Source organism: Arvicola amphibius, chromosome 15 (genome assembly GCF_903992535.2).
Source record: "Arvicola amphibius chromosome 15, mArvAmp1.2, whole genome shotgun sequence".
NCBI classification, from domain to species: domain Eukaryota; kingdom Metazoa; phylum Chordata; class Mammalia; order Rodentia; family Cricetidae; genus Arvicola; species Arvicola amphibius.
This window is the reverse complement of record NC_052061.1, coordinates 52677709-52701995: the sequence shown is the minus strand read 5'-3', so window position 1 is coordinate 52701995 and position 24287 is coordinate 52677709. Positions and strand designations below refer to the sequence as shown.

The following is a 24287-nucleotide window of genomic DNA, read 5'->3' as shown; positions in this document are numbered from 1 at the left end:
GGCCAGCAACTAACATGGTTGGTTATTAATGTCCTTGCCAGGCTGGCAATAAAGCTGGTTCCACAGGGAAATGTGATCCTTAAATTACTGTCACTCAGAATGAAATAGCTGTCCCAGAAATTTTAAAGACAATATTTCCTAATGAATTATGGTAATTGAATCACAAATTTTAAAGGTGAATGACAGGACAGCATGGGCTGCATCCATAGGGGCTTGGCCTGGTTACAGCTAATGATAGAGATGTCACCAAGCCGAGGCTGGGTCCAGGATGGAGAATTGTGGGGAGGTGTAAGCCAAGGTGGCTGATTACTTAGGAAGGCAGTCTAAAGAAAACACACACTCTATCATTTAGGTAGGCAAGAGGGTAAGATGAGTTTTCACTCATTTAGTTTTTAAAATTCTGTCTTTGGACAATGTCACGTAGAAAATCTAATGGGGTGTTAGAACATAGCTCTAGGGGCTGGAGAGATGGCTTCTTAGTTAAGAGCATGCACTGCTCACTCTTCCAGAGAACCTGAGTTCAATTCCTAGCACCCACATCAAGTAGTTAACAATTGCATATAACTTCAACTCCTGGGTCCAACTCCTGGCCTCCTCAGGCACCTGCACTCATGCATATAACTGCGCACAGACAGTTAAAAGTGTAGTTCTTAGCAGAGACGCTCCATTTCCTGTGGCCAAGTCTGGATAGTTTATGGTTTGTTTCCCTTACAGTATTCAGAACCCTTTGAGTTAAATCTCAGCAATGGTACTTGATCATTGTAAGCATTCTGCCTAAATTATATAAAGATATATTAGATTGTGTGTTCATATATGATCTGTGTGCATACATGCATACCTTAACTCCTGTGAGTGAACAGCTTAAAGCATAGTAGATATTATATATACATATATTGTAGAGGACTGGCCTTGACAAAAATACCTCTTGCCAGGGTAGGGGTGTGGGAATTGAAGAAATGAAAGTAAAGAATATGAAGATGCATAAAAAATAATGAGACAGAAAACATAGTGTTGGGAGGGCATTCCAGTGACTGAAATCCTCCGTGTTTATTTTTTCAGTTTTTATACCCAACATAAACGGGGGTGGGGGAAGAAGGTAACAAAGGACTTTATTAACATGATACAAAGGATAACACACAGCCAATGGCTTTATCACTCTGAGACATCAAATCATTAGCATTCTGTTGTCTAGGTAGCAAAGGTGCTCTAGACAACTACCTTTTCCCAGGTGACCTCAGTTGCAAAGAAAGAGCAGAAAGTACGCTTGCATATCCTGACCACCTGTCAGGATGGCATGGAGCTATCTTAAATTTCAAGAGAACCAGCAATCACATCCTCAGTTGGGACAGACAACCATGGCCTGTCAATCCCAGACTCTGACAGTCAGACAAGGTGGAAATGGGCCTGCATTTTTCAGCCTCCACTACATGCATGCGTGTGCGCGCGCGCACACGCACGCATAGTTAACTTTACTACTGTGTGTCTGCACCATGTGGACGCAGGTGCATGCGTGCACAGCTTGCACGAGCTCTGAGCACTCGAGCTGTCTTGCACAGCATGCACTTCTATTCACAGCCAGCTCACAGGCCCAGGTGTTTGGAATTTGTTACTGTGTACTTGCTGAACTCTCCTTTCACAAACAGAATATGTGTGTGGTACTTACTGTTTAAAACATGGGAAAAAAGGATTTTGTAGAACATTTTCCTTAGACGGTCTGTAACCTTTCAACCTGGACAAATACTTGCCTTGTTATATCTGGGTAAATACAGCCACAAGACTATGAGTGGCCAACAGTGGTTAGAAGCTGGTTTTTAGTTATAATAAAAATACTGGATACGCCGGGCGGTGGTGGCGCACGCCTTTAATCCCAGCACTCGGGAGGCAGAGGCAGGCGGATCTCTGTGAGTTCGAGGCCAGCCTGGTCTACAAGAGCTAGTTCCAGGACAGGCTCCAAAAAAGCTGCAGAGAAACCCTGTCTCGAAAAACCAAAAAAAAAAAAAAAAAAAAAAAAAAAAAATACTGGATACATGTTTTTAATCATGAGAATTAGTCACTTTTTTTTCTCATTAACAGTTTTTCCCTAACTTGTCCTCAAATGCTTTCTGCTGGGCTTACACGTTAAGGAGTTCTCAGGTAGGGACGCTCTGGCCGCCTACCCTTTGCCTTGTCACTGCAGACGATTCTGGGTGACTGTAGCAGAGCTTGTTCCTGTCTCCGGAGTTCACATACCCCCCCCCCCCCTTGAGTGTGACTCTAACATTAAGCACGTCTCCCAACTTCCCTGGGAATACCTCCCTCTGTAGGTGAAGTAAGAGATTGGACACGGAGTCTGATGGAATTACCTTCAGTTTGCATTATTCACTAATAAGTATGGACATATTGAACCAAAATGAACTTTTCACATGGCTGTATGTGTTGCAGACATGTAAATAAAAATACTAACCTAGCGCGCCTGCCACGCTTCCTGTAATCCACAGTACCACAAGTTAAACTGGTTTCCACTCAAGTCATCCGGAACCCATCGATGGTTCCACTCGCAAACACTTGCGTACACCTTTTTCGCCAGGCTGCTTCCATTGCAGGAGTTTGGTTGTACATGTTTTTGTGTCGCTGTGTTGCTATCTCAACAATCACAGTGTATTTATTATACATAAGGAAAAAGAATCCTGTTCTGGCTTATTCTTAAGCCACAGCTACAAAGACGACCTACTGTCCGGTGTTCAAGGCCTCGCATGCCAGCTTCGTGGATTTGAGTAGCTATTTTCTGTTCTGTGTACCCAAGGCTCGGGAGGCTGAGGCTCACAGGTAGTTTGGGGGATAAGGAAGATCACAATGTGTGTCGGTATAAGAAAGCTGCTCTCCTGCTCAGTTGTACGCGTCTTATCTGGGTCCTAGGTTCTGCTCTATCTGCCACTTCTCTATCCTTACCCCTTACCTTTCTCCCACACACACCTTCGGGGCTAATTCCTGTTCTGATGGAGGGCTGTGTTAGGTCCTCCAGTGACATCTTCCGGGGTATTGTCTGCCAACTACTCAGACCAAGTTTCATAAGGGAAGGGTGTAGTGTTTGACCAGACTGCCTTCAAACGCTAGCCAGTGTGTGGTGTGTGGGCCTCACCATTGCTAATGAACTGCCTGGCATTCTTGCTCAGATGGAAATCCAGTAGGTGAGGAATAGCTTCTGTGGAGTTGGTAGTTCTGGGCCCTGAAGTGCTGACAGCTTAGCTGGGGCTTACTGATCCAGAAGCTTCTAGCTCCAAGTCCCGAGAACTGGAGATTTAGGGTTTCAGGCCTCGCAAACCAGATAGCAGCCCAGCGCTTATCAACTAGTGAAATCCTTGGCTCTAAGAACAGGCAATGGCGGCCACACCTTTTATTACCCCTGGGAGGACCTCAGACCTTGGGACCCTCATCCTCATCCAGTGTTACAGCTCTGGGGTCTTGGGTGTCAGGATCCTTGTCTGTAAGGTGTGGGTGTTTCCTGGAACTCTTGCCATGACCAGAGGGAGCAGTTTCTCACCTCCATCTCTCCACAGTGTTCTACCTTACTTTCTGCTTCTGCTCTCTGTCATCCTATTTCTCGCTTGCTGCTACTGCCACAGAAGGGCGGTGGTGTGGGCATGGTCGCCGCTGCCTGTCACTCTCTACCGCCACCCCTCTAGTTGCTAGCTAAACAAAATCAGTTGGGAGTAGCCTTTTTATCGGGTCTCATGTTGCAATACTAGGCACCAATACAAGGCAGCATCTCCTGGCTGACTCAAAAATGGAGCTGTCGGGTGTCTGGTGCGGACCCGGAACCGCAGCTGCCAAGCAAGTGGAGACTGCTGGGGCTTGCTGGCTGATTAGAGAAAACACCAGCCCAGCTTTATGGGGTGGCTGGTCAGCTGAGCCCCTGGTTTCTTTCTCTGCACATACAGACATTTAAAAAGCACAACCTGAAGCCGGGCGGTGGTGGCGCACGCCTTTAATCCCAGCACTCGGGAGGCAGAGGCAGGCGGATCTCTGTGAGTTCGAGGCCAGCCTGGTCTACAAGAGCTAGTTCCAGGACAGGATCTAAAAAAAAAAAAAAGCTGCAGAGAAACCCTGTCTCGAAAAACAAAAAAAAAAAAAAAAAAAGCACAACCTGGTTGTGGGGGAAAAGGGGTGAAGTGAATGCTTGCATGCAAAAGAAGCCTTGTGTTTTGTACTAATTCTGGAACACGAAGGGATGCTTCTCAACCTAGCCTTAATGGGAAGTCATCCAGAGTCCAGTCTGGCTTTTGGTAGTAAAAAGATACATACAATTGCTCTAAAACAGAGCCTTCTGGTGCTAGAGTAGTTATTCAGCAACAGGCAGCTACACTGTATCCTACAGGTAGCAGGGGGTGCGTTTAAAGCATGCGGGTTGCTTCACTTCATTGACAGAAAATCCCAGAACGGTGTATACAACAAAGACTCAAGGAAAACTCCGCACGGAAACACCCATTCGAATAGCATTTCACAGTGCTCTACAGTATTCATAGTGATCGGCTCAGATCCAGCTCCCCAGGAAGGCATGGGTCCCTGCAGGATAGGTGGCCTGTGTTTGGGGCTGACAGCCCAAGGGAACAAAGAGCAACCACTCCAAGACTGTATTTTGCCTTTCTACTTCCCTCATAGGTTAACTTTTGTTTTGCTTTTTGAAGAATCATTCCATTTTTTCTTCCCCACGAACTAAGATGGGGCTACATCCTAAAATTATTTTGAAATCAATTACTGTGTCCAAGTTCGGCCACAGCTCAAAAAACAAATGCAGCCAGGCCGAGTAGTGCAGGCCGAGGTGGGAGGGTTGCAGGTTTCAGGCCAGGGCAGACAGCAAGTCCCAGGCCTTGCTAAGTCACAAGGGGAGAGCCCGGCTCAAAAAATGGAAAAAGGGAAGGCACGCTCTTCACGTCGCGGGCTTCCTGACGGGCACGGTGGAGCGGGGTGCTGTGCTAGCAGGCTTGCCCCTCTTTCCTTCACCAGCGACGATGGCGGACAAAGGCTCCTGACTCAGCGCGCCACCACCACGTGCCGTCACCATGCCACTGGCCGTGCGGGGTGGAAGGGGGAGGGAGGAAAGGAGAAGCGCGTGATGACGCACGAAGCCTTCCGCAGTGCGTGCCCCTCCCCCCGGCGAGGACGGCGCGGGCGAGGCCGTCTGCGCCTGCGCACCAGGCGCTCCCGCGCAGGCACCGCCGCGGACGCCCCCGGGAGGGGCGGGGTAGGGAGCGCGGGGGGGGGGGGTCCTCGCGCGCCGGAAGCGCTGGCGCCGGGCCTCTTCCGTCCGGACGCGGGGCGGCGAGCGGCCGGCGTGCTCCGAGCGGTCGGAGCGAAGCGCTGCCTGGCGGCCCTCGGCGGCCCCGGCCCCGGCCCCGGCCCCGGCCCCGGCCCGCGCGCGCCCCCGCCGAGCGAGCGAGCGAGCGAGCGGACGAGCGAAGATGGTGGGCCGCAACAGTGCCATCGCCGCGGGCGTGTGCGGCGCCCTCTTCATCGGCTACTGCATCTACTTCGACCGCAAAAGGCGGAGCGACCCCAACTTCAAGAACAGGCTGCGAGAACGTGAGTGGGCCCGCGCGTCCCCGCTTCCCGCCGCCCGACGCGACCCCCGCAGGCCGCCCGGGGTCCCGCCCGTGCCCGCGGGCCTCCATCTTGGGAGGCGACCTGGGCTCCTCCATCTTGCAGGCGACGGGATGGAGGCACGCTTGGCTCCCGGGAGGGGAACCGTGTCCCCCCCCCCACCCGTCTGTATTTTTTTTTTTTTTAATTTCTAAGACCGGTCTTTAGTCCTGGGTGGGCTGGAGGTCATGGCAGGCCTCCCGCCTTCGCCTTCCAGGTATTGTCCCAGGCATGAGCCACCTCGCCCAGCCTCCATTAGACTCGGGGGCGGTGTGTGCGTGTTTGAGACCGGGGCCTGCCGTGTCTTTGAGGCTGACTTGAGTCACTAGCCCGCGCTAGCCTCGATCTCGTGGCGCAGCCGCCGTCCTTCAGCTCCTCGAGGGCTGTGCTAACAGGCACGAACCATCTCTTTCTCCTTCACTGTTGGAAGAGATTGTTCCCGTGTGTTTGCTGCAGTTTGTAGGCTGGCTTCGAACTCGTGGTGCCTCCCATTGCTGGCTTTACAGGAGGGCGCCTCCACATGGCTAACCCAATCCTTACCCTCGAAATGGTTGCCTCCTGAGTGTGCAATCGTTCGCTAGAGCCTCAATCCGCAGACTCTGCGGGATCATCCTTGCATTCTTAAACCCTCTTGGCGGCTGCGCTCCGGTGCTTCCAAGATATGAGTGAATGCTAGAAAAAGTGCGGGGGAGTCCAAAGGGCTGCGCTCCTCACGTGGTTCAGCCCTATTTCATACCTGCGACATCTTTTAAGAGGTTTGCCGGATGGAGGTAGCTAAGCGGGTTAATTCCTTTGGAAATCTTAAGAAAATGGTTTTTGGTTGAAGAAATCATAAATTGTCGTTTCAGGGAAATTAGGGTTGTTTGGGTTTTTTTTTGTTTTGAGACGGGTACTCCATCTGTAGGCCTCAAGAGATCAACCTGTTTCTGCCTCAAGTGTTGGCATTAAAGGCTCGGGGCTCAAAGCCCTGATAGCCTTGTTTTCAGAATAACCTTTCCGGCATTTCCTCTTTGGCCTTCTGGCGGTTGAATCCTCGGTCCACCATTGCTTCTACCTATCACGTTCTGTTCTAGCCGCTTTGTGTTGTTGGTGGGTTTTTTTTTGTTTTGTTCTGGCTTTTTCCTCCTAACTTTAGCCAGAACCTAAGTGAATTAGTAACTGCAGATGTGGCACAAAAGACACGAACCAGTCCACACTTTCAGATCTCTAGTACCACTACTGACAACGCTATTAATGAATGCTAGAATTTCTTAAAGTTTAAAGTAGTTCCAGTCTCTTTAAAGCCATCTGCAGTTAAGTGAGTCTTAGGAATCTGAGTAGTTGATTTTGACTCATTTACATCTGCAGTAAAAGGCTAGTTTCTCCCGCCGTTTTCTTTTTGATATTTAATGAAAAGGAGCTTAAATTGAGTGTTTGAAATTAGATTAGGTCTCTTAACTCAGACTTCTGGCTTCTGTGGCTTGATTGGGCATCTAAATGGTGTGAAAGATGCTCCATTGAGGAATATGTTAGATAGGCGACTTAGTTAAATGTTTAGATAATGTCTTGGATTTGGGGTGTGTCTGAACTTGGGTTTATTTATTTATTTATTTTTGACGAGGTCTCTAATCCCAGCTGTGCTTGAACTCCCAATCCTTCCTCCCCAGGGCATGGAGTGCAGGAGTGCACCACCTCTGCCAACAAGCACCCAGTGGATATAGTTATCGCAAGTTTACAAGTGTCATTTGAGATTAATATCAGCAAATAAAAAGCAAGGCTTGCTTCTGCTGATTAGATGTATACCTTGTTCCTGATGTGTTTTTCCCAGTCTATCATCTCCTGTCTGTCACAGAGACCCTTGTAAGAAACCACGCCCATGCACTTTGTTAGTAAGTTAGATGGCTATGGAGAACTAATTGAGCTCATTGTCTTTATTTTCTCAAAATTCTGGTTTAGAACACTGTATTATTACACAGTTTTGCTTTGTTTTCAAGGTACTTTTTGTCTGAATGGTGTCTGTACAGTGTGTGAGGGTAGGAGGTCTTGAGCTCTCACATGGTAGGAATTGACCAACAGGTCCTGTAGTCATGTGCTGTCCTGGATTCATAGAGTACTTTAGGGTTTTTAGAGACTTTTCTTATTTTCTTTCTGTCTGTCTTTCTTGGGGGGTTGTTGGAGATAGGGTTTCTCTGTAGCTTTGGAGCCTGTCCTGGAACTAGCTCTTGTAGACCAGGCTGGCCTTGAACTCACAGAGATCCTCCCACCTCTCACCTCTGCCTCCCAAGTGCAGGAATTAAAGGCGTGTGCTACCACCGCCCTGCTGAAGTTAGATTTTTCTAACTTAACAGTTTACCCAGTTAGTGCATAGAGAGAGCCCTTCCTTCACTTGGGCCACCTAGTTATTGTTCAGGTCATAGTATTGAGTGATTGTTACTTTCTAGGTATTGAATATTTAACTGTGGGGTGCCAAAAAGGCAGAATATGAGCCTAGGCACTCTTGCCAGATGTTTGCATCTGTTAACTCACAAGCCTGCTGGAAGCCCCATAATTGTGATACTATTAGATCAGTTTGAATGAGGGCCAGGTTACTGTCCCTTGTGGTAGTGTAGGCCAGCACAAACAGGGCTGTGGTTCCCACACCAATGCCCTTTCTTACGGAGCACACCATTACAGAGCAGTGAGGCCATTTTTAACTAAGCAGCCATAGGCAGCAGAATGCATTTTGGAGCATGACCTCTTCCCCTTTTCTTTGATGACCAAACATAAATACTACCAGGACCTTGGGACCTTGCTGCACTTGAGCTGGAGCAGGGGGCTCTAGAGGTTAGGAGCCTATACTGTGTAACCGGTCAGACCAACCTGGATTCACATAACTTGTCTCAAGAAAAAAAAACCCACTGAAGTCAAATATTTTATTTTTACAAAATCATGCTGCTTAATAGTAAATTAGGTAATTCTTAATAGTAAAGCTAGAATGTATTATAACTCAGTAGTAAATGCTTAATTCTTTTACCTTGAAAAGGGAGCTTTGTTCTGCTGGGGTGCAGCTGTTGGAACTGTCTCTGTCCTGTGAGTTGCTAGAACTAGTGATGCAGGGGGAAAGAGAAAGCTGCTGTCCAGAAATGCTGGTCCACTCACCACGGACCAGGGAGGCAGGGGTTCTGGGGTCAGGACTGTTTGTGAATTAATGATTGCTGAGTAATCAGATATGTTGATCCTTTTGACCATAGCCAAGTGAAATCTTATTTCTTTTTTTTTTTTTTTTTTTTTTTTTTTGTAGGAAGAAAGAAACAAAAGCTTGCTAAGGAGAGAGCTGGGCTTTCAAAGGTAATAAAGTGATCTGTGTGTTTGTAAGAGCAGGTTATCCGGGCCTGCTAAATTTTCTTTGGTGGTGACAACAAATATCTTACTGGAGAAGCAGCAAGATGGGGGTCTCTAGAGATGTGGGCACCAAGAGGTAAGTGTGTTCTCATCCACTTCAGAATGGTTAAAATGCAGCATTTGAGTCCTTCCTCTGGTGTCCTTGGAAAGAGCCACACTTGGAACCCTAGTGTGGAGAGAGGAACTCAGGCCAGGCATCCTGGGCAGCCCAGTGAGTGGGCCGTCTTCAGTGGCAAAGGGAGCTCTGTGTATTAATCCCAAAGCTCTTTAAGGTTTTTAAACCTATGGACCAGAACTGTACCAGGTTCTGATGGATTTAAAAAAAAAAAATCGTAACTTGTAGAATATAATTTCATTTTGGGTCCTGTGTTACTAATTTTTAATGACTACGCAAGATTTTTTATCTACTTGATTAAAACTAGCCTGGGCTGTGTCAGTGAACTGAGCAAACACTAGTTCGGCTGCATGTCGCTTTCCTTCTTGCTGACATTACTTCTTTGTAGAACATGAACCTATTGGATCACGAATCGTTCTTTTAGAAGCTCATTAGAAGCAGGGAAAATGTGATCGATAAGTATTAGATTTCGTTATTTTGAACCAGTGATCAGCATAGCCGGCAGGATATGGTTCTAGTGAATTGAAGCTGGGAGCTGTTGTTTTCCTGCTATGTCCAGACTACTTTTCCAATCTGTGGGATACAGATGGGGAGATAACTTGAGATTGTGTGTTAAGTGTGCGGGGCTGGTGGGAGGTGTGTTAGTTCAGATTGGAGAGGTAGTGCTGGGCATTGTCAGCCTGGCAAGCTCTCTGCCGCCGGCCGAGCTGTGCCCTTTCCCTGTCAGTTGCTTGTGGTTCATTAAGAGTGAGAAGTCACTGAGGTGACCAGCAAATGCAGTGAGTCTGCTGTCACCCTCAGAGGTGTCTGCAGCCCTGGGGTCCCCCTGAGGCCGGAGGTTTGAAGCTTTATGGCCACCTTGGTAAGATGCTGTCAAATATAAAGAGGACTGGGAATATAGCTCAGTAGTAGAGTGCTTTTCTAGTATGCAAGGGGCCCTGGGTTTGGCCTAAAGTCCCGCCAACAAATGAAAGAATGATAGTGTTTATCTATAACGGCAACAAAACAGCATCGTATAGATGATACAGATAGATAGGTAATAGAGGTTTGTATAGATGTAAAGATAATAGAGATATTTGTACTTTTTAGCTTTCTTGGCATTTTTTTTTTTTGACTAAGTTTTTCTTAGAATAGGTGCTCATTTTTTTGTGGGGCATTTTGAGACAGGGTCTCTGTATCCCTGCTGTCCTGGAACTCTGAAGACCAGTCTGGCCTTGAATTATAGTCCGCCTGTCTCTGCCTTCTGAGTCCTGGGGTTAAAGGCTTGTGCTGCCACTGTCATTTTTAAATTTTATTGGCTTTCTGTGTGTTGGTTGTATTCTTGGCTTAATTCCTAAATATTCCTTTTCCAGTTACCTGACTTAAAGGATGCTGAAGCTGTTCAGAAGTTCTTCCTTGAGGAAATACAGCTTGGTGAAGAGTTATTAGCACAAGGTAATAGTCATTCCAGGATTGAGAAAGTGGAGTCAATTATATTGATAAAAATTTATAATGGCAGGATTTTCTTGCATAGTTGATGTTAGAAAAAGGATTCTAAACATTTCAAGGTGAGTTTCTAGATGTTTTGTAGTAAGGCTGGCTCCGGAAAGACAGACCATGGTTGCCATTGTGTGGCACTGGGTTTTAGGCTCACGTGCTCTGTCACAGAGCAAGTGGAGGATGAGGTAACAGTTGAGTGGAGCTTCATTTTTACAGGTGACTTTGAAGTCATTGTGTGTGTGTGTGTGTGTGTGTGTGTGTGTGTGTGTGTGTATATGTGTCCGTAGTGCAGTGTAAATAATGACTGAATGTGATCAGAGTTTGCCAGCACTCACCTAGTCATCAGGAACTCCCCTCCGCCCGTGTTAATTTACCTACTCGGGCTCACTGGGTGCTAAGGCTCTCTAAGGGGCAGCTATGGTCTGACTAGTCCCAACACTGGCATCTCTTCACAGAAAGGCCAAGGATCTGTCCTAGAGAGCTGCCAGTTTTCAGTCCACGTTGTAATCATGAAGTATATTCTAACACCATCAAAAGGCTTGGGATAGCTGAATTTGCCAGTGAGAGTGAGGGCAAGCAGACAGAAAAGCACAGCTTTCTGTCATGTCTGGGCTGCCTCCAGGAAGTGTGGCCAGGATTTAGGGTGGGTTTCCAATTAGTCGAGTTAACAGCCAGAGTAGTCAACGTACCAGTGTTCTAGCATCTCGTTTCAGATCAGTTACATGGTCCAGAATTTAGATACTTAATTACTTTGGGCCTCATTTATTCAATCATCTGTCTTGAAAGATGGTTTGGTTTTGTTGTTTGCTTTTATTTTTTGTCCTTATATATTTTTCTATCTTTTTTTTCTGAGACAGGGTTTCTTTGTGTAACAGCTCTGACTATCTAGGAATTCAATTTGTAGACCAGCCTACCTCTGCCTTCTGAATGCTAGGATTAAAAGGCATTTTATATCTATTAAATATCTTAATAGGTATTTTTTGTTTTAGAATTGGGCAACATTTTGTTCTATACTATAGGATGTGTAGTGATTTTATTTTTATAAATACAGCTTGCCTGAAGGTCAGAGTGCAAAGCTAAGCCACTAGAAGCTAGAGAGTGGTGGCACACACGTTTAGTCCCATGACTCGGGAGACAGAGGCGGATGGATCTCTGAGTTCAAGGCCACCCTGGGCTACACAAGATCAATCCAGAAACAGATTCAGGTGTGGTGGCACTAGGGAGGTGGAGACAAATTATATGGCTCAGTGAAGAAAGAAATAGAAAGGGGAAGAGACAGGACCTCACCTCTTGGTCTGAAGATTTGGTAGAGGTAAAAGGTCTCTCTAGTGGTTGGCTGCTTTGCTCTTCTGATCTTCAGGTTGAACTCCAGTATCTGTCTCGGGTTTTTATTATTTGTGCTACAAGGATGGTTCCCATTCAAAACTTTTTTGGTTTTTCGAGACAGGGTTTCTCTGTGGCTTTGGATCCTGTCCTGGAACTAGCTCTTGTAGACCAGGCTGGTCTCGAACTCACAGAGATCCGCCTGCCTCTGCCTCCCCAGTGCTGGGATTAAAGGCGTGCACCACCACCGCCCGACCCATTCAAAACTTTTTGAAGTTGTTGCTGTCATTAATAAAATTGGTATCATTTCAAATTTTATGCTGGATTCAGAGTTGAATTTTATGCATAATGTGTATTGTGTTTTATGAGAGAGTTTATGGTGGCGATCATCTTAACCCTTTTAAAGTTCAGTGTGTTTGTGGGAGATGCACGTGAACTCCATGTGTTGGTGTAGAGTCAGGGAAACTTGGAAACAGTTCTCTTCCACCCTTAGGTGAGGCTGGGTAGTGAACTAAGTATCCAGGCTACATTATCTTTACCTGCTGAGCCACCTCTCGGGCCCCAACTTAGATATTTTTCCTAAGAGAAGATTTCACCCAAAGTCAGAGGTATTCTTGTATTTAAATAACTAGCAAACTTATTTCCAGACTTTTCCTAGATTAAAACCAATTTGAGTAGGAAAACTAGAATAGATTTTCCAAGGTGCCCTAGGGAGGCCCAGGCACTGTGTTTTCTTTGCACCAAGGTGGTGCTTTGGCCTGGAGTGAATTAGTTCCTCTGGTCTGGCCAGCTGCAATTTCAGTGCTGACAGGTGAGCAGAAAAGGTTATTGCCAAAGCTGGTTCAGAAGAGGCCTGGTGTCTGCTGAGTAGGAACTGAGTAAGCATTCAGTCAGCTTCAGTTCTGTATCTCACGGTCTCGGGCCTGGCCCTGTGTAGGTTCTCCTGATGGGCATCGTTACATCTTCTCATACCCTAGGAAAGGAACTGGTCATCATGCAAGTCAGAGTGGTGGCTGCACATAACCCAGGTGACAGTGGGCACCACAGTCAGCTGGTGTCCTGATTGTATAGGTGGGATAACCATAATTCTCACGAGGGCAGAGACTGAGCAATTTCTGACCATGCTTGAGAGGTTCTGAAGCACTAGGTGCTAGGGCCCCACTCTCCCCAGCAGGCAGCTGGTGAAATACGTCCATTCCGTGGGTGCAGGGAGATTCAGTGCCAGTTGTTTTACTTGTCCCTGATTCGATCTGTTGGTGACTACATTTTGACGGCCCCAGTTTACATGTGGTTCTGTACACTCTTGCAGGTGACTACGAGAACGGTGTAGACCACCTGACAAATGCGATTGCTGTGTGTGGGCAGCCTCAGCAGCTGCTGCAAGTGTTACAGCAGACTCTCCCACCACCAGTGTTCCAGATGCTTCTGACCAAGCTTCCAACCATTAGTCAGGTAAGGAGTTGAAGTGCCTCAGAGTAGCCCATGAATTGGTCTGAGGACTAGATGCTCAGGGGCAAGTCTGCTGAGCATATAATATTGGATATGCCAGACCTGGAAATGGTTTTCCTAATGATACATTAAGCAGGTGAGTAGCATAAGGTCTAGACCTGTATCAGATGTGAATCATAAGTGTACATGGTTGGTGTTGAGTGTGAGGCCTTTACATTTGAGTCCCTAAGTTCAGGCCAGCCAGTTCGTGCTGGGGATGCAGTGCGTTTTGGAGCCCTTGCTCATTGTGCTTAAGGCTCTGGGCATGCTAGTCGGACATCATATCAAGTTAACGTAGGGGATACAGAAGTCAAGAGTGCATAACCTGGACCATCCTGGTTCCATTTTGTCAGGCTTGGTACTGTCTGCCTCCTGCTGCTGTGGGCTTTGAATTGGTGCTATTTGACATAAATTCCTCAATTTCTACTTGGAGGTACACAGGGCATGTATTAAATGGTTAATACAGCTGAATGTGATAGCACACACGTGTCATCCCAGCACTTTCGGGGTCTGAGCCACGGCTATTGAGTGAGATTTTGTTTCAAAACATTAAGTACAAATTGGATAAACTTTCACTACCATGCATTCTTTCTAAGGAGACCAAAATGAGTCTCAGATCAGCTACTGCATGTGCTGATTGCTAGTTCGATATGGATCAGAGTTAGCAAAGCGATGATGGCAAGGAAGTTTTCACAAGGTTTTTCAGTAACTTAATAGTTTTCCAGCTTGTTTCTTTCATGGTTTTGTGCCTTACTCAAGTTAGGCGCAGGCCTCACCATTGAGTCACAGTCGTGGCTCCTTTGCACCGATTGTTAACTCAGCTAGGTTGGAAGAGGCCTGGGAGAAATTAAATTTCCCCAAAGATTTCCAGAAGATTTAGAATACCAGGAACTTGAACTACACCCAGCAGTGATTGTGTACACCTTTAATCCCAGCACTCTGGGAGGCAGACACAGGCTGGCCTGGTCTACCTAGTGAGTTCCAGGACAGCCAGGGCTGTTACACAGAGAAACTCCGTCCTACCCTGTCTTGAAAAACAAAAAACTGATTACAAGAAGTTTTTAAGTTAAATGAATGTATTTCCATTCTGTCCATACCCCAATTAACGTTATGTGCTGTTGAAGGGGTAACTTCTGTAGTTTGTGATGCTGTAATCAAAGCCAGTTCTAGACATGCATTTAGCTGTTGTAACTATGTGAGTCCAGTAGCCACCTGGCTGAAGGTGCGTGGTTGATCGGCAGTTATGATTCACCAGACAAGCTTTAATATATATAAGTCAGTTTTAATAAAGGAAAAGAAAGGGAACTTACAAATCCAAGGTTCCAGCGAGGAGGGCAGGAAAACAAAGAGAGAGCGGGCTGCAGGCCCGCAAGATTTTATAAGTCAATATTAGCCTAAGAGGGACACGCCTAAGAGGGACACGCCTTTAGACCAAGGGGGCCACGCCTTTAAACCAAGGGGGACACGCCTTACAAAACAAGGTTTTGGGCTAGGCTTCCCCTTCATCTCCCCTTTTTGTCTAAATAAGACAGAACCAAACCAAATACAACTATATTCAATAGGAACAAATAATAAATATAAAATTACAAACAATATTAAGAAGAAACATATAACAAAAGTTTTACTAAGCATTCTATTTCAAGGAGTCTAAATAATGTAGAGGGTAACTACAATTATCTAATCTTCAACCCCATCAAAGATCTGAGAAGGGAAGTAATATTACTTAAGCAACCAGGAAGTACAAACAAGAAACTTCCAAAATGTGCAACAAATGACAGAGACAACTAACTACCTGGGCAGTCACCCAAAGTTTCGTTTGCAATGTTGAGGCAACCAACTTTGGCTAAGGCCTAACACAACTGACATAACATTTTTCAAAGGCAAGGAACTTTTTGTAGAACTGTCCAACCCTGTCTTGGCAAGATAAGACAATCCTGTTTTTATCCATTTACGGATACTCTGAAACTCTGTCAGTGGTCGAGGTATGGGCTTTTTCTTTGCCTAAAGGCCACTTCTGCCAAGAAGAAGACAAGCTCCCAGTGGAGTGTCTTTGGTGCTCAACATTCTCTCGGGAGTAGAGTGGTGTTGCCAGGAGTGATTGTGTCTCATAAGAATCAAACTCTAGAGGTTAGATTAAAGGCCATGTTCTACAGCTCTTCAAAGAGGTCGAAGATTATACTATCTATACTAAATATAATTTCTATGTATCTAAAAAACCTGAAAAACAACTGTGCAATAAATGAGGACAATATCCCCAAACGTAAACAATGTCATTATACAAATAATATCAGAGGTAGAAATGTACATTGCAATATGATAAATATCTCAATATAACAATTGTTTTAAACAGAGGTAGAAGCATACTCTCATACAATAGAGGTAGAAGCATACTCATATACAATGTTCAATATACAAGAATCAACACCAATGCAATTTTCTAATAACAATAATTCACAAATACCAATCATCCCATCAAACCAGGTAATTCCCCCCCCCTTTTTTTTTTCATAAACACCCCTGAGTCCATATAATACCTCCCCCATCCCCTCAACCCGATACCATCTACTAAATGATGTCCCTAAACCAGAGGGCAAACTCTGTTGGGAGAGGGGGCGTCGTCCTCTAAGATTGCTTCTAGCTGACATGGGGGCGACGTTCTTCTCAGGGGGTTCCATGAAAGCAAATGATGGTAAAATTCCCAGAATAACATTTTGTCGAGGAAATTGTAACTAGCCTCTGAGTGTTTTGAGGAGGTCCGGCCAGAGTGTTGTCAAAATTGTACACCATTTGAAACTGTCTTGTGTAGTTGGTACCAAAAAAAAAAAAAAAACCAAAAAAAGGTCTAATTTTAGCGCTATTAAAAACATGACGTCATAGTAACCAGGTGAAATTGATGTTGTGGGGCCCCATCTTCATCCTGGAAACTTCAAAGATTACTGAAGGAAAATTTGTTGTTTGTTACAGGAAAGGTAAACATTATCTACAAAGACATATACAGACATATATATTCGATGGAAGGTATAATAAAGACAGACAGATATGAGGAAAGGCAAAGAAAGTTTATCAAGTATCATCATCATCATCATCATTATCATTATTATTATTATTATTATTATTATTCTGTCCCATTTCATGGCTCCTGACCTGAGACAGAAACTCTGAGATATCTCTTATAAACAGGCTTGGAATTGAAGAAGGACTGAGCCATAGTCCAACTCCAAAACCAGCTCTATATACATATAAATAAAGGCACAGTATATATGTAAAAAAATGTTTTATACTTACTAAACATATTCAGGTTCTGTGTTGATCTATATTAGGTTGTAACTAGTGTCCATGCATCAGTATTTAAATATCCAGGGTCCCTTAAGTTCTTTGAAGATGAGTGGTTTCCTGTGGAAATAAGAAAAGAACCCTGCCCCCAACCTATATGCTTTTCTTACCATCAGTATGATCATCATCCTTGTGAATGAATTATTTTTCTTCTCCAAGGGGCTTCTTCTCTTCAAATCGAACCTTTATTAATTTTGACGGTATCCACAATTTTTCCTCTCCTGTGGAGACAAGAGCAAAACCCCTTCCCCAACGCAGCACATCTCCTGGCTTCCACTGCGAGGTCAGCACATCCTTGAAATAAACTGGTTGATTTAATTCAGCAGACTTTTCCATTATCCAATGTCTTTCTGCAGCCGTTGTCCCCTTCTCATTAGCGTTGAGAAAATTCAAGGTTAATAAAGCACTATGTAACCTATTTCTAGGGGTATTTTCCACCCCTTTCTGTTTGTTTAACATATCCTTTATAGTTCTATTTGATCTTTCTATGACTGCTTGACCTGTAGGATTGTATGGTATACCTGTAACATGCTTAATATTGTAATAAGCAAAAAACTGTTTCATTTTCCTAGAGACATAAGCTGGACCATTATCTGTCTTTATTTGTGTAGGTATACCCATGATGGCCATAACTTCTAATAAATGAGTGATTACTGAATCAGCTTTTTCTGAGCTTAAAGCAGTTGCCCATTGAAAACCTGAATAAGTGTCAATGGTGTGGTGTACATATTTTAATTTGCCAAATTCTGCAAAGTGAAACACATCCATCTGCCAGATTTCATTCCTTTGAGTGCCCTTTGGATTAGCCCCTGCAGGCAGTGGTGTTTGGTTATAAAAAGAGCAAGTAGGGCATTTCTTTACAATTTCCTTAGCTTGTTGCCATGTAATAGAAAACTCTTTCTTCAAGCCTTTGCTATTGACATGATGTTTTTTATGAAATTCAGAGGCCTGCAGCACACTACCAATCAACAATTGATCAATTTCTGCATTACCTTTTGCTAGAGGACCTGGCAGACCCGTATGGGATCTGATGTGTGTTATATACATAGGGCAAAGCCTGTTCCTGATCATGTCTTGTACCTGGATAAACAATGAGGTTAGTTCTGTATCATCAGGTATAAATTCAGCAGTTTCAATATGTAAGATTACTCTTTCTGCATATTGTGAATCAGTAACTATATTAAGCGGTTCTTTAAAATCCCTTACCACCATAAGAATGGCATATAATTCTGCCTTCTGGACAGAATCATAAGGGCTTTGTTCCACCTTACTCAAATCTTCTGATTTGTAACCTGCTTTCCCTGATTTATTAGCATCAGTATAAAATGTACGTGCTCCAGTTATTGGAGCATCACGGATGATTCGGGGGAGAATCCAAGAAGTTCTCTTTATAAAGTTAAGCCTCTTGCTTTTCGGATAGTTGTTATTGATTTCTCCCAAAAAATTAGCGCAAGCTCTTTGCCATGGTTCGTTATCTTCCCACAATTTTTTTAGTTCATCAGCAGTGAAAGGAACTATAATTTCTGCTGGGTCTATGCCTGCTAGTTGACGAAGTCTCAATTTGCCTTTTATAATTAATTCAGAGACTTTTTCCACATAAGTTTTTATTTTCTTACTTGGTTTATGTGGTAAAAAGATCCATTCTAAGATAATATCATCTCTCTGCATTAAAATTCCTGTAGGAGAAATTTTGGAAGGCAATATGACGAGAATACAACTGAGCCCTGGATTCACCCTGTCCACATGTGTCTCTTGTAATTTCTCCTCAATCATTCTCAGCTCCTTTTCTGCTTCAGCTGTTAATTCTCTGGGACTGTTTAAGTCTTTTTCACCATCCAAGGTTTTATTTAAATGAATTATCATATCAGGTGTTATGCCAACAGCTGGTCGTAAGCTGGAAATGTCTCCTAACAACCTTTGAAAGTCATTGAGAGTCCGTAACCGATCTCTCCTAATTTGTGCTTTTTGTGTCTTAATTTTTTGTAAACCTATTTTATAACCTAGATAATTAACAGAATCTCCTCTCTGAATTTTTTCAGGAGCAATCTGCAATCCCCATTTAGGTAAAAGTATTTTTACTTCTTCAAACAGTCTTTCTAAAGTAGCCATGTTTGAATCAGATAACAGAATATCATCCATGTAATGATAAATTATCGACTTGGGAAATTGCTTGCGTATTATTTGCAATGGTTGATTTACAAAATATTGGCACAGGGTGGGAGAGTTCAACATGCCCTGTGGGAGGACGGTCCACTGGTATCTCCTTGTAGGTTGAGAGTTATTATAAGTAGGCACTGTGAAGGCAAACTTTTCTCTGTCTTTTTCTTGTAAAGGTATAGTGAAGAAACAATCCTTTAAATCAATTACTATGAGAGGCCATCCTTTTGGTAATAAAGATGGCAGAGGAATTCCAGATTGCAGAGAGCCCATAGGTTGAATAACCTTATTGATAGCCCTGAGATCTGTCACCATTCTCCACTTACCAGATTTTTTCTTAACAACAAATACAGGAGAATTCCAAGGGCTGGTAGATTCTTCTATATGTCGAGCATCTAATTGCTCTTGTACCAGCTGTTCTAAAGCCTGCAACTTTTCCTCAGCTAAAGGCCATTGCTTTGTCCATATTGGTTTCTCAGTCAACCATTTTAGAGGCAGTGCTGTTCGTATCTCTGAAGGGCCATCAATTGCTTTGCATTCTTGTACAGCCCGAACAGCCGGTTTCCGCCTTCTGTAATATCTTTTAATATTTCCCTCGGTGATATAGGCTCTAGAAGCAGCAGGAATGTTAATTTGGGTATTCCATTGCTGCAACAGGTCACGGCCCCATAAATTCACTGCAATATTGGCTACATATGGCCTTAATTTTCCTATTTGTCCATCTGTCTCTATGCATTCAACCCATCTCGTGCTCTGCCTTACTTGAGATAGGGTTCCAATTCCCAGGAACTGAACATTTACATCCTGAAGAGGCCAATACGGATGCCAAGATTCTGGAGTAATGATACTTACATCCGCACCTGTGTCCAGTAGGCCAGTAATAAAAATGCCATTTACACATACTCTTAACTTTGGTCTTTGTTCATTTATAAAAGTCTGCCAAAATACACGTAACTCATCTTTCAGGCCATTTTTGCTTTTAACAGCAGGCATGGGGCTTTCTAATTTTCTTGACGAGGCATGTTCTCGGCAGTAACTGGAAATGACTGGACCACATTCGCCATGGGGGCCTGCGAGAGGCCCCCCATTGAGTTTCCCAGTGGCAACAGGTTGCCTTGTCTATCTCTTGTTGACCTGCACTCATTTGTCCAGTGTCTGCCTTTTCCACATCTCCTACATATACCTGAAGGCTGAGTCCTCCTACGTCTGTTATTTCTAGAAGAGGCATTATTATTATTATTGTTATTATTATTATTATTATTGTTATTATTATTATTATTATTTCTGAAAATCCGTTGTCTGCAATTCCTTTTAATATGTCCCATCTTGCCACAATTAAAACATTTGGTAACTTGATGCCTCCTTTTTGCATTAGAAATTGCTTCTTCTACCCATGCTTCAGTGCCATAGTCAAATGATTCAACATTCATTGTATGTAAGACCCATTCGTCCAAGGGCGCTGATCTCATCTTTAAAGGCCCCAGGATCCTTTTACACTCCACATTGGCATTCTCATAAGCCAAAGATTCAATTATTATACGTCTTGCTTCTGGGTCAGATATCCCTATCTGTACAGCTTTAGTTAGCCTTTGTAAAAAATCACTAAAGGGTTCTCTCTGACCCTGTTTAACTCTGATATATGATTCCAGTCTCTGTCCTGGGTCTTGAACCCTGTCCCAAGCCTTTAAAGCTGCTGTAGTACATATGGATAAGGTGTGTTCATCATAATTCGCTTGTTCCAGAGGATCGGAGAAAAGTCCTTCACCTAGAATTTGATCTAGGGAGATCTCAATTCCCTTTGCTCTTTCCTGCTGTTCTAAAAGTTTAGCCTCTTGTCTGAACATGCATTTCCAATTTAATTGTGACCCACTCTCTAGAACAGCTGATACTAATTGTACCCAATCATGGGGCGTTGCCTTATTGCTTATAGACCAAGTTTTGAGCATCTCTCTAACAAAGGACGAATGTAGCCCAAAGTTCATAATGGCTTGTTTAATTTCTTTGAGATCATTCATACGGACGGGTTCCCATGTATATTCCTTGATGACTTTAGGGTTTTTGGAACCAGTCACCTTTTCTGACGTTACTATTGGAAAGGCAGGTAGAACTTTATGGAAATTATCCCGGAGAGTTTTACTCATTGACGGAGTTAAATTTCGCCTTTGTACCGTTTGCTCCTGTTCTATAATTTCCTCAATCTTTTCTAATCTGCTTACTATTCCCTTCTGTAAGGCCTGGATCTCCTGTCCAGAATTATGCTCCAAGGCCTTCATGGAGGATTCCAAAACATGAAGTTTGTCCAGTAGAGTTAGTATCTCATCCTTGGATAGAATTTTCATGGCATGAATTGTGCCTTCTTGTATTGACAATCTGTCAGCCAATCTGTCATATCCTTTAGTCAAAGTCCGATTTTCACATTCAGCAGTTTTAATTCTCTCTGATAATGTTTCAGACAGGGACTGAAGTTTACGATCCAAATCAGCTGTTCTCTCCTCCGCAGCAATGAATCTCTCCTTAATATCAGACTGTAGTTTTTCTAAATTTTGCTCATTTGACCGAGTCATATCAGACAAAGCCCTATTCCCTTCCTTGAGACCTTCAAACTCTTTCTTGGTGTCAGTCTGAATTGTTTTTGCAAATACCTCGACCGACTTAAAGTTGTTACTCAAAACAGTTGTGCCCTTTCTTAAGCATTCAACCTCTGTCCTAAGAATCCTGGTTTCATTCTGTAAGGACTTTATCATTTTTCTATTTTCAAACCATGTAAGGGAGAAACCAAATACGAGAAAAATTGCAAGCCCTATAAACATCCAAGTTATGGGAATATCATATGTATCCTGTAATATTTCTACCATAGTACAATTAAATAGACTGCAGAAGCTTTCAACGGTGATATGGTCAGACATTTTTTTTTTTTTTTTTTAATCAAAAGAAATTTTACCTGAAATGACCGTTCCCTGCCAGTAGGTCGCTAGGGCAATAACCGCTCGGCCAAACCGAGTCTGCAGTACAGGCGGAGCTCGAATGTTGGGACTCCGGCAGTAACCACTAGTCTCCGGCAGGTCAGGGCCCAGGCCGAACTCAGCCGGGACTGGTGCTGCCTGAGGGGTTAGCGAGCTCGGACTGAGTCACCCGAGCACACACACGTCCTTTGCTCCGTACAAGCGGGGCTGGGACAGGCTAGTCTGGGAAACTGCTCTGAAGCAATCAAGAGCCCAAGGCCGAATCCCTGCCACGCAGTGTGGGAACTGGAGCTGAAGGCTCCCAAATGCCCGAGTTGGACGCCAAATGAAGGTGCGTGGTTGATCGGCAGTTATGATTCACCAGACAAGCTTTAATATATATAAGTCAGTTTTAATAAAGGAAAAGAAAGGGAACTTACAAATCCAAGGTTCCAGCGAGGAGGGCAGGAAAACAAAGAGAGAGCGGGCTGCAGGCCCGCAAGATTTTATAAGTCAATATTAGCCTAAGGGGGACACGCCTAAGAGGGACACGCCTAAGAGGGACACGCCTTTAGACCAAGGGGCCACGCCTTTAAACCAAGGGGGACACGCCTTACAAAACAAGGTTTTGGGCTAGGCTTCCCCTTCACCTGGCTATGTCACAGTGTGACACAGAATTGGAAGGAACCAGCCCTGTGTGGAGTGGGCAGTGAAGAGCTGGGAATCGGGTTAGCTGTTCATTCAGGAACTGAGTTGGAGAGCGGTACATGGCAGATCTCATCACTGTCCCCTAGGCTTTACCATCCCAGATTCTCAGTACTGCCACACTGGTGCCTGAGCTTCCAGTCCAGGGACTGTTGAGAACAAAGCAAGTCCAGGCCAAAGCAGCCTGGAAGAATGTCATAGATTTGCCTGGTTAGCATCTAAATTCTCGACAGGTTATATTACTCTATTGCCTTGTTTGTTGTCAGTTAAATGTAGATTTGAGGGGGAGGGTATTAATTTTGGAATGCAGTATTGCTCCTTGTAATGGCTGGGAGCTGGAAGGGAATGAATGACCTATAGAAACTCAGCTTGGTACGAGCGCCAGCTGCTGTCCCTGGTTTGTGTCGGGGTGAAAAGTCTGCAGATTACTACATAATTGACAGAGCACTCTGTCTCGTACTTGATGTATTCGCTTGGATTCTGGTGTGAAACTGAAGCTTGTGTGGTGACACCCCAACACCACCATCACCAGTCCCTTCCCTCAGCAGCCCTGGTGCTGAGATTGCAGGGCTGTCTCCATGCCCAGCTGATCTTGTCTTCTCAGACAGCAATGTGTCAAGCGTGGGATGTGTCAGGATGGGGGAACTTGAGCAAGGGTTAGTTTAAGTTGAAGTTAGACACTTCTCAATTAATTTTCTTTTTTCTTTCAGAGAATTGTAAGTGCTCAGAGCTTGGCTGAAGATGATGTGGAATGAGCCAGATATCAACACTATAAAATCTGTTAAAAATGATTTAACCATTAGCTTGGAAGCTGCTCGGCTCTGGGGGAATAAGGGCAAATGTGCTTGTCATGAACTGTCCTACACTGAAGTCTACCAAAGTGAATGTGAACTTTGAGTAGATCCATTGTCTGTTCTATTTATTTTTTCCAGTGAAAAGTATTTTGATAGGACTTTTCATTTTATAAATACACTGAGTTAACCAAAATATCATGGATTTCGTTTATTCTTATGACATGGAATTCAAATGTAAATACAGTAAGTAGAGTATTACTGAGATTAAAACGCCCTGTGATGAATTTTGAAAGATTGGAAGAGAGTAAGAAGGATAGTTGAATAATGCCCATTTTTAAAGACTAGTACATTTTACTGTAAGTCATAAAATTGGATAGAAACATGTGTTTGTGAAAATTGAGCATTAAAATCTTACAGAGACTGTTTCTTTCTGTTTACTCTTGACCATGTGAAGTGTGCTGGTGTGCCGTTAGTGATCCCGTTCCTCCCCGTGTTTCTTTAAAAACTTAGTCTTCATCTGTGGCTTAATGCCTTTTGGGCACTAACTCCTAGTATTCCAAGCACCTGGCTGCAGGTAGCTTTGCCTGCTGTCCGCTCATTCAGCTCTGTGTGGACTGAGCGTCGGTCTCGGGGGTGGGTCTTTGGTGTGGAACCTAATTGGTTTCGTTGAGTCTTCAGGTCCATCTCCAGCTGTTGACTGACGGTTATTTCAGAACAACCAGGGCTTGCACTTCCTTTACTTGCTTATAATCTGAATTTGCATGTTTGCCTGACTTGGTGTTTCTCAGTTAAACCTCTCAGTAGAATAGCTTCTTTGTCATTGTTGATGTGGAGTAACTCTTGCTGCCGTGTCAGTTAGCCAGGAGCTTGTCTGGTGAGGCAGTTGTGATGGCCGACGGGAGTGTTGACTCCCTTTTTGCCTTTACCAGTGCATCTCTTCAGTCCTCCTGCGGATGACGGGGAATCATCTGGACA

The 24287-nt window shown here is 44.2% G+C and overlaps 1 protein-coding gene and 1 non-coding gene across 2 annotated transcripts; both read left to right on the top strand.

Moving 5' to 3' along the window:
* The first annotated feature begins 5362 nt into the window (after positions 1-5362).
* On the top strand, positions 5363-23737 carry Tomm20 (translocase of outer mitochondrial membrane 20). The gene is made up of 5 exons (XM_038312998.2): positions 5363-5559; positions 8876-8922; positions 10444-10525; positions 13203-13345; positions 23229-23737. The coding sequence occupies exons 1-5, from the start codon at positions 5439-5441 to the stop codon at positions 23271-23273; spliced, it is 438 nt and encodes a 145-aa protein (XP_038168926.1). The 5' UTR covers positions 5363-5438; the 3' UTR covers positions 23274-23737.
* Positions 6230-6363, top strand: LOC119802361. The gene has a single exon (XR_005283380.1). It is a non-coding gene; the product is annotated as a small nucleolar RNA SNORA14 (small nucleolar RNA).
* Positions 23738-24287: the final 550 nt, after the last annotated feature.

Coding starts and splice junctions, on each gene's coding strand:
- Tomm20 (XM_038312998.2), top strand. CDS start 5,439: ATGGTGGGCCGCAACAGTGCCATCGCCGCGGGCGTGTGCGGCGCCCTC. Junction 10,526..13,202: donor TGAAGAGTTATTAGCACAAG/GTAATAGTCATT, acceptor ACACTCTTGCAG/GTGACTACGAGAACGGTGTA. Junction 13,346..23,228: donor AGCTTCCAACCATTAGTCAG/GTAAGGAGTTGA, acceptor TTTTTCTTTCAG/AGAATTGTAAGTGCTCAGAG.